General features: G+C 45.5%; 1 protein-coding gene across 1 annotated transcript in view; it reads left to right on the top strand.

Moving 5' to 3' along the window:
* The window catches only part of si:ch211-149e23.4 (uncharacterized), a 41,638-nt gene that overhangs the window by 15,664 nt on the left and 15,974 nt on the right, over positions 1 to 10,000 (top strand). The window contains exons 4-9 of the mRNA XM_063204643.1: positions 3,608 to 3,970; positions 5,267 to 5,444; positions 7,057 to 7,220; positions 7,651 to 7,941; positions 8,839 to 9,180; positions 9,732 to 10,000. The exon at positions 9,732 to 10,000 is cut by the window's right edge and continues 28 nt beyond it. Coding sequence (XP_063060713.1) covers positions 3,608 to 3,970; positions 5,267 to 5,444; positions 7,057 to 7,220; positions 7,651 to 7,941; positions 8,839 to 9,180; positions 9,732 to 10,000 — 1,607 coding nt within the window. The remainder of the gene's footprint in view (positions 1 to 3,607; positions 3,971 to 5,266; positions 5,445 to 7,056; positions 7,221 to 7,650; positions 7,942 to 8,838; positions 9,181 to 9,731) is intronic.

Here is a 10,000-nt window from a genome sequence, read left to right as displayed (position 1 = left end):
AAATCGAGGGGTGTATCGAACCGTAGGTCATGAATCGTGATACAAACCGAATCGTGAGTTGAGTGTATCGTTACAGCCCTAGATCCAGGGGCGGAGCACTGGTATTGGGACAGGGGGGGCGGGAGATGTGCCAGTGGTGTTGGGCCCACGAAATATCGTAGAATGGGGCCCCCACAAGATGTTTGGCAATCGAAAGCCACTGGCAGGGCCCCCACCCAAGTGGTGAGGCCGGGGGTTGGGGCCCCTACAAGATGTTTGGCAATCGAAAGCCACTGGCAGGGGGCCCCCCCAAGTGGTGAGGCCGGGGGTTCCTATGCCCCCCCTCTTCTCCGTCCCTGCCTAGATCCCATCCTTATCAGCATCTTCATCCATGGCTGAAGTGCTCTTGAGCACCTAACCCCAGATTGCTTCCTGTAACCAATACCCTGTACCAGTGATGGAAATAAGCACCCGTCCACCTACCAATGACGGGTACATTTCAGTGGTGACTGGTCAATTTTTCAACCCACCAGTCACTTTTACTGGTAAAAACAGTGAGTGACTGGTAGATTTTGAAATCTACCTACCACCGTGACTGGAGGGGAAAAAAACTTAAGTTCCACCCCTGCCCTGTACCTAAATGTAAGTTGTGAATGTAATGTAAGTAAGGGTTAACGTTCGGCGAGAAGGTCGCTACCGTGGAATAGCAGCACGACAGAGAGAATCTTTAGACCCCGACGCTTATTATATGGATATACTTAAATTATTCACACATGCGGGGACATTTCTTTAGACCTATTTAATGTTAAGATTGTTGCTGCGCAAAACAAAACAGTGCCGTTGTGGAACACCGCTAGGCAACAGCTAGGTAGGCTAGCCAGGACAACAGGTGTTGTCTATCACAGCAGCTGATTAGAGTGACAAAAGACCGGACCCCCTGCGGAGTGATATGAAACATTCGCTTTAGCCACTGACTTGTATACAAGCCAGTGGCTTTAGCAGTGAACGTCTTGTTGCCATTAGCAGCGGTAGCCAGGACAACGGGTGCTGTCTATCACAGCAGCTGATTAGAGTCTTGTTGAAAAGTCGCTTTAGCAGTGAAAAGTCTTGTTGCCATTGACAGCGGTCTGTTATAGACCAACCCGTCCGTTATCGAAAAATAACAGACGTCCGAACGTTGGGGAGCCCCGTTGAAATGAATGGAGCATTCGACAGATGACGTCACAACCATATAATAAGTAAGGGTTAACGTTCGGCGAGAAGGTCGCTACCGTGGAATAGCAGCACGACAGAGAGAATCTTTAGACCCCGACGCGGAGCGGAGGGGTCTTGTTCTCTCTGAAGTGCTGCTATTCCACAAAGCGACCGACTCGCCGAAAGTTAACCCGCTTATTATATGGATATACTTAAATGACTCACACATGGCGGGGACATTTCTTTAGGCCTATTTAATGTTAAGATTGTTGCTGCGCAAAACAAAACAGTGCCGTTGTGGAACACCGCTAGGCAACAGCTAGGTAGCCAGGACAACAGGTGTTGTCTATCACAGCAGCTGATTAGAGTCTTGTTGAAAAGTCGCTTTAGCAATGAAAAGTCTTGTTGCCATTGACAGCGGTCTGTTATAGACCAACCCGTCCGTTATCGAAAAATAACAGACGTGCGAACGTTGGGGAGCCCCGTTGAAATGAATGGAGCATTCGACCGATGACGCCACAACCATATAATAATATAATTTGCATTACATTTAGCCAACGCTTTTCATCCAAAGCGACTTACAGTTATATTTTCAAGTACAGATTATTGGTTACAGTCCCTGGAGCCATGTTGGGTTTGATGTCTTTCTCATGGGCACCTCAGCCATGGAGTGAGATAGGGAGTGGAAGGGTGGGATTCGAACCTGCAACCCTCGGATCTGAAGTCCATCTCCTTAACCACTAGGCCACGGCTGCCGCTGCCCTGTCCATGCCCTGCCCCTGCCCATGCCCTGCCCATGCCCTGCCCATAATTTGCATCTTCCAGACTGTATTGGAAGAGTTCAGATGTAAACCCCCCAAAGTGCTTTTTCAGAAAATAATCTTAATTCATTTTTATTTAATACAAAGCTATCAAAATTGCATATTTTTTTATTTCATTTATGTAATATAACTAGTTATATGTATTATCAAGTACGTGAAAGTAAACCAAACCAACAACGGGGTTCTCTAAAAATATAGTATATATGGTTCCTTTTTGGTTTGTTCCTAGAGATTACCTCAACTAATTCAACTAATTCAACTAATGTTGAACACTGTATGTCTTACTGTGTGTGTGCATTAAAAAAAAACATGTGGAAGGGCTTTTACTTTCTGAGCCCGTGACTGATCCTCTGATTCTCATTCATGTCAGGGATGCCCTCGCCTCGTCCGATGCATCCAACCTCACATGGCTTCCTGGCTTCCATGGGGTCTAATTCTCTCCACGCTGTTAAGTCACTTACCCCAGTTAAGAGTGATAGCTAAATTACACGTTAGGTAATCTCCATTGGTCACCCATAGTATATAACACACCATATGCAGCCAGGAATGTAAAATTATCCTCTAATTTCATGGATAGACCTTAGGTTTCCGTTTGCATTTGTGGTTATGACCGGTTGTGACCATGCCTAATGTGGACACACACACACTCTCACTCTCCCTCCCTCCCTCTCTCTCTCTCTCTCTCTCTCTCTCTCTCTCTCTCTCTCTCTCCCACTCTCTCTGTGTGTGTCTCTCTCTCTGTCTGTCAGTCTGTCTGTCTGTCTCTCTCTCCCCCTCTCTCTCTCTCTGTCTGTCTGTCTGTCTGTCTGTCTGTCTGTCTGTCTGTCTGTCTGTCTGTCTGTCTGTCTGTCTCTCTCTAACTCTGTCTCTCTTTCTCTCTCTCTCTCTCTCTTTCATCGCTACTTCAGAGTAGTGTGTGTGTTGATGTGGTATGATTGTTTATTCCTGACTGCTACTCTTGTCATGCACACAGTGAGGTCTGCCGGGCCAGCCAAAGGTGTGTCAGACTGGTTGTGGTTTATACCGTCACCATCACAAAAAAAAAAACGCCAGGCCAATTTCAAGTTTCAGGGAAGTCTAAAAAAAACCCACTGGTGCATATTTTTTCGAGAAGGAAAATGAGTTGTCAGGGAGGGCGACTGACTCGACGTATTTAACTGCTCCCTGAGGTCACCACCAACACAGGCCTGTGTTATGCAGAGCTGGACGGGGACCAAAAAACATCCTGGGCATTCATGCCCCCCTTTACGTACATAAAATGACTGCTGAACCCAACAGCATCGACCATTGAAGACGGTCGATGCTGTTGGCCCCATTCCCTGTATGCCAGATGACCAGTCCAGGCCTGGTGCTGTGAGTTAGTGCCCATACAGTGAGTGAGTGGTGCTGTGTGTGGTCAAAATAGGGAGGGAAAATGAGGAAACCAGTCGATAGCAGCCAGAGCTGACTGGCTTTCCTTGTCTGTCTGCCTGCCTGTCGACTGCCTGCCTGCCTTCCTTCCTTTAGTACAGTCATAGCCCAGCAAGAGGGGTGAGTAACGTGACCACCCATCAAAATCAGATCAAAAACACAAACACGCCGTGCCGTCTCTGTTGTTGATGTTACTGTTACAGTTGCTCCAGACGTAACCATGGAAACGGGCCTGATGGTGGTGCCGGCCGCGGTGGGGCCTGGCGAGTATGGCGGAAGAGGAGGAAGAAGAGGAGAGATGAGAGCAATGCGGGTTGTCAACTGCACCGCAACTGGAGGGAGACCTCAGGCCCAAATTGCATGGATACTGCCTGAGGGGGAAAACACTCTTCCCTCCGAGACAATGACGACCAGCGACGATGATGATGATGATGATGATGATGGCACGCTCGTCAGTTCTGTGATGATCCCCGAGGGACAACACGAGGGTGGCAACGTCACCTGTGTCGTCAGTCACCCGAAGCTCACCAACAGCGCGACCAGAACGTTTACTTTGCCCACCTACTGTGAGTGCCACGCTATTTCATGTAGCCTATCAACACGTTTTACTGTAAATAAGAGTTTTGGTTACACTTTACTTCATTGGGTTCAACTTTAATTGATGCCGGCATTACATAATGTTAATGACACATGCAGTCATGACACTGCTATGTCACACATATGACGCCGGCAACAAGTAAAGTGTTACCCATCATTGTCCCTGGTGGAGTACAGTGATTCTACAGAAAATGTTTCAGCGTTATCTCAACACCACGGCATTTGATTGAAACATTTTGCTTGCATTGTGGGTGAGGGGTCGGGTTAGGTACAGTATGTACTAGGGCTGCACAATTAATCGAAAAATAATCAAAATCGTGATAAAACAGTGAAATCGATCTCATGATTGTAATCGTGATTTAATCGTGGCAATAGTGACCTACTTTTGAGAGCGTCCTTGAAGCCAGAACATACTGACAGGCTGGGGTTTCTGGCCAGAAATCTGTCCACTTAAGTTTCATGCTATTGCATTTATGCTACATGCTATTTGCATAGTTATTACAATTCATTTTATTTTGCTCATCCCGTATGTAATTCATTCTTGGTTATATTTCATCTTGTTATAATTTTCAAAAAAATCTGCAAAAATCAATAATCGTGATTAATAATCGTGATTATGATTTTGACCAAAATAGTCGTGATTATAAGTTTTTCTATAATCGTGCAGCCCTAGTATGTACAGTACTGTTCAAGTGCATAATTGCATTACATGCAGATATAAAAAGTGTTACCTGAGGTCTATGCAAGTTGCACCTTTTACATTCATCTGGAGTAAGGAAAGTGCTGATTGTAGATTGAATGCTGTACAGTTAAATGTGTTTTACTCAGAGAATATATTTGAGTTTATCTGTGGCCTACTTACAGTAGGCATGTATTTTCACCTTTAACACACGCACACGCACACGCACACACAGACACACTGACACAGCATTTTCTGTCTACCTTGGTGCAGATCTCTCTGCTGTTCATCTGTTCAACGTTCAAAACAAACCCACACACATACCATATGCAGTACACACACACATTCACACACATTCACACACACGCACACACAAACACACACACACACACACACACACACGCACACACACACACACACACACAGACACACACACACACACACACACACACACACACACACACACACACACACACACACACACACACACACACACACACACACACACACACACACACACACACACACTTACTCACACTTACTCACACTTACACAACACTTTCTATCTCTGCCTGTTTTGCTGCAGATCTCTCCTCCGTTCGTCTGTTCAGCGTGAGTGTGAATGCCAGCACCCGAGAGGATGTGGCTGTGGACATAGAGGATTCCGCAGTGGAGTCTGTGTTTGTGGAGGAGGGCGAGGCTGGCATGGCCTTCTCAATGGAGGTGCAGGGCACTGCGCCAACCTATCGGACCGAGTGCACCAAGTGGGTGGTGGCATTACATTTTATCCTTTCCTTTAATGTCACTGTGTTTTACATAAGATCTATCTAAGTCAACAATAAGTCTCTGGCTAAGGAAGTCTAAGTCTAAGTCTAAGTCTAAGTCGACAATAGGGAGTTCAATACAGGTGTCAGGACCTAATGATGGTGAAAAAAAATCTAAAGCGATAGGAACATGGACCCTAAAATCGTGATCTATCAAAGTTGATAATAGGGAGTTTGATACAGGTGTCAGGACCGAATGGAATGACAGAGGAAAAATCCAAAGTAATAGGAGTGGGAACAATACTGTAGGATCACAGTACATTTTCAAATGATAGGCCTATATACATCAAGGACAGTCATGTGTAAGCGGTTAGGGCATCAGACTTGTAGCCCGAAGGTTGCCAGTTCGACTCCCGACACACCAGATTGACAGGAGGAAAAATTAACCAGTGCTCTCCCCCATCCTGAGCATGGTACCATTTTTGTAATCTCTGCACAGGAATTAGACCAGTGGTTCCCAAACTTTTTTTTTTTTTTAGCCGGGACCCCATTCTGGACTTAAGAATGCTTTTTGCAACCCCCCACCTCACAAATTCTTTTTTTTCTCTTTTTTTTGTCCATTAATATTGCTAGATTTTCCATTAACTGTCAAGGCTGACAATTGGGGTTAGGTTGCACATGTACATTGAGAGGTGTGATACTGTATGTTAGGCTGTATAATATATACCTTGTAAACAGTTGCAAAAGCTCTATGAGTCTACTAATGAGTAGAACCAACTCAAAGAATATTGCATTTGTTAGAGCAAGTAGTCTGGCAGAAATCGCTTTTCCCATAAGGTTTCTCTTCCAAGGTGCACAAATATCTTTTCGTTTTCTTTAGAGAAATATCACTTTCAGAACTTCCTGCTTCCCCTTCTAGTTTACTCTTTTATGCGAGTCTCTTGACTTCAATGCATCGCAGCCAGGAGTTTGTCTTGGGACACAGCGCGGTCGGACACACTTCACTAGATTTACATGATGGATTTTTCCTCTGGTCAGAGTCCTACACGCTGCATCCGGCTGCTTTCAAGTACAGCCATTTGATCACTGTCACCCAAGATGATGTTTTCCTCACGCTCTCTGCCCCCCATCCCCTTCTCTCTCTCCCTCTCTCTCTCTCTCTCTCTCTCTCTCTCTCTCTCACACACACACACCTCACTCCCCCTCTCCCCTCCTTTATATCTCTCTTCCTCTCCTCCACATCCTGTCTCCCCTTCATCATCCCTACAATCTCTCTCTCCCCATCTGTTTGTGTATACTGAAATGACTATGTGTACGCAGTACAATGCAGTGTTTATCCAACACATACAAAAATGATTTAACATCTATCTATCTATCTATCTATCTATCTATCTATCTATCTATCTATCTATCTATCTATCTATCTATCTATCTATCTATCTATCTATCTATCTATCTATCTATCTATCTATCTATCCATCCATCCATCCATCCATCCATCCATCCATCCATCCATCCATCCATCCATCCATCCATCCATCCATCCATCCATCTATCTATCTATCTATCTATCTATCTATCTATCTATCTATCTATCTATCTATCTATCTAGGGATGGTTCTTCTCTGCCTGATGGCGTGGAGCTGGTGAATGGAGTGCTGAGCTTCCGAGGGCCAGCAGCTGTGCGCTATACTGGCCTATATGAGTGCAACGCCTCCTTCTATAAACACATCACATCTGCTCATCTCAACGTCACTGTCAACCCAGGCATTCGGAGTAAGTACCCAAATCTGATCACCGATACTTGATGTGAAAATACGCAGTGTTATGTTATTCAACTCTATTCTGAGAATCTGGTATCTTGGTCCCCCATCAACTCTGAGTGTTGAATTAACATTGAGAGAGTTTAATTTCACACTGTTTTTAGAGCATAATGGCTTGTCACATTCAACTCTGCAAGACATGAATTCAACATTTCTCTACTATCTGTACTGTACTGTACTGTACAACATTTCTACAGGATTTCTACAGTTCATTAAATGAATCACTTTGTTGTGCCATACTTTTCTTACCAACCTGCTGTGACCCCCCAGGGGTCCCCGAGCCCCACTTTGAAAACCACTGTTATAGGCTACCCATCCCAGCTGCAGCATTCTAGTTGATTTCATGTTCTGACATCAACCCAAATAAAACGTCTCCTCCTCAGCCCCAGTAGCTCCAAGCGTTGCGGTGAAAACCTGGACAGAGCTGGACAGCGTCATCATCAAGTGTGTTGCCACGGATGCAGTACCAGCCCCAAACATCTCCTGGTCCCTTCCTCCGGGGCTGACTGGAGAGATGGTGCAGAAAACCTCGTTGTCACCGAACGGATCTGTCTGTGCCTCCTCCACTCTGAGCCTGCCTACCTGCCTGTCAGAGGAGCACACGGTGTCCTGCCTGGTGGGCCATCAGCTGTTTGAAGACCCAGAGAGAAGGGAGATCGTGCTGCCAGCATGTGGTATGTCAGGGGGGAATGATCTCAAAGGGTATTTTTTTAAAAGATTTTTTTTGTCTTTTTCTTTTTCAATTTTATTTGATAGGACAGTGTGAGAGGTGGACAGGAAATTAATTGGGAGAGAGACAGGGAGGGGTCGACAAAGGACCCTCGCCGGGAAATCGAACCCGGGTCAGCCTCATGGCAGGCGAGTGCTCTACCGGTTGGCCATGGCAGGGCCTAAAGGGTATTTTCACACCTAGTCCCCCTTGAGTGAATCGAACTTAGTCCTCTATTAAGTGCACCAAAAAGTGAACCGACAGCAAAATAATTCAGTTCTTGGTTTTGTTCATATTGTGAATGCATTACAAAAAGCTGCTCTTTCTGGTCCCGTTAGGCTTTTATGGTGTGTCAGTCCTCTCTTTTATTACACCCAGTCCTCTAGACTAGCTCTCCTCAAGTGATTACACCAAGTCACAAGTGTAACTTGTCAAGACTCAGGAGTGAACTGTACTGAGACCATGTCAATAAAGGTAGCAGTGTGGTTCACTTCCGAGGGGTCTGGGTACACTTTGGGACATTTACATATGCACAGAATATGCTGAGTCACAACTATGAGTACACTTAAATGGCTGAAAGGGACCAAGTGTGAAAGCAAATCACCCTTATACAGTAATAATTGAAACCCAGAGAGGATGGAAATAATGCTGGCCATCTGTGGTATGTCTTACATAATAATAAATTATTAACAAATAGCCCACACAATAGCCTATATACAGGTAGGTACTGTTTCATGCCAAGCAACCGAGGAATCATTTATAACTGCTGACAAGAACAATGCTCAATACTTTACATCTGTAGTGTTCTGGGAGGAAGCATTAGGCATCATCAGCATAAATTGTTGTTTCTATATATTTACAGCTCGTCCCAACATAACAGTGCAGTCCAGCACTGTGTGGCATGGCGGCCTTGCCCTCGCGAAGCTGGAATGCAGGGTGGAGAGCGTGAGACCCAGGGCCGCCATCTCCTGGCACATGGAGGAGAAGGGGAAGGACCACACAGATGCAGGGGGAGGTGCTGTGGAGGAGCTCCAGGGAGTTGAGGAGGACCTGGCTGAGGGTGGAGGAGAGCAGGGTGTGGAGGTGTTGATGGAAGTGGTGCAGCTCCCTTTGGTGGAGTACCAGGGAAAGAGCGTTGTCTGCGCGGTGAGACATCCGAGTCTGCTGGAACCGGAGAGACGAGCGGTCCAGCTTCAGGCTACAGGTAAATGTGTGTGGTCATGTGCACCTATACCTCTGTAATTAAAAATGGTGAGGTAATTAAATATTGAAATCAAATGTTTGACTATTTAATTAAATGTCACCTTCTGGTGTTCTTGTGTAGTAGTCTAGGGACATAGACAGCTGTTAAATGAGATTCCCTTTCATTATTTTTGGCAGATAATATAATGCTGTTAATAATGCTAGGTCAGTGGCAATTATAGTATATCACAGAATCAAACACAGACCAAAGCCCACTAGACTCCCACTATGACTAATCATTAAAACTTCTCATATAGAAAATTCACTAGCACATGCACTTCAATGACTATCAACCGCGTAACACCCTAAGAATACTTGGAAATAAAAATGCAACCATAGGCACATTGTGTCTCATCAGCCAAAGCTCTCTTTCTTTCTTTCTTTCTTTCTTTCTTTCTTTCTTTCTTTCTTTCTTTCTTTCTTTCTTTCTTTCTTTCTCTGTCTGTCTTTCTGTCTTTCTTTCTTCCTTCCTTTCTTTCTTTCTTTCTCTCTTTCTTTCTTTCTTTCTCTCAGCACCCCCAGAGATCCATGTTCTGTTGAAAGAGAGCCATAACTCGTCTGTGCTGCGGGCCGTTTGTGAATACTCCAGTGAAGCGGAGAACGCCAGCCTCGCCTGGCTCCTGCCTGGCAACCGCACCGCTGCTGCAGTGGGCGTGGCGTCGACATCCTATGCAATGGAGGGGTCAAAGGTCACGACCAGCGCTGTCTATGAGTTTACCTTGGCCGCCCACGAGGGGAGCGACCTGACCTGCCTCATACGGCCCACGCGTGGCCCAGAGCAG

Source organism: Engraulis encrasicolus, chromosome 8, assembly GCF_034702125.1.
Source record: "Engraulis encrasicolus isolate BLACKSEA-1 chromosome 8, IST_EnEncr_1.0, whole genome shotgun sequence".
Lineage (NCBI taxonomy): Eukaryota > Metazoa > Chordata > Actinopteri > Clupeiformes > Engraulidae > Engraulis > Engraulis encrasicolus.
This window is presented reverse-complemented; position numbering and strand designations above follow the sequence as displayed.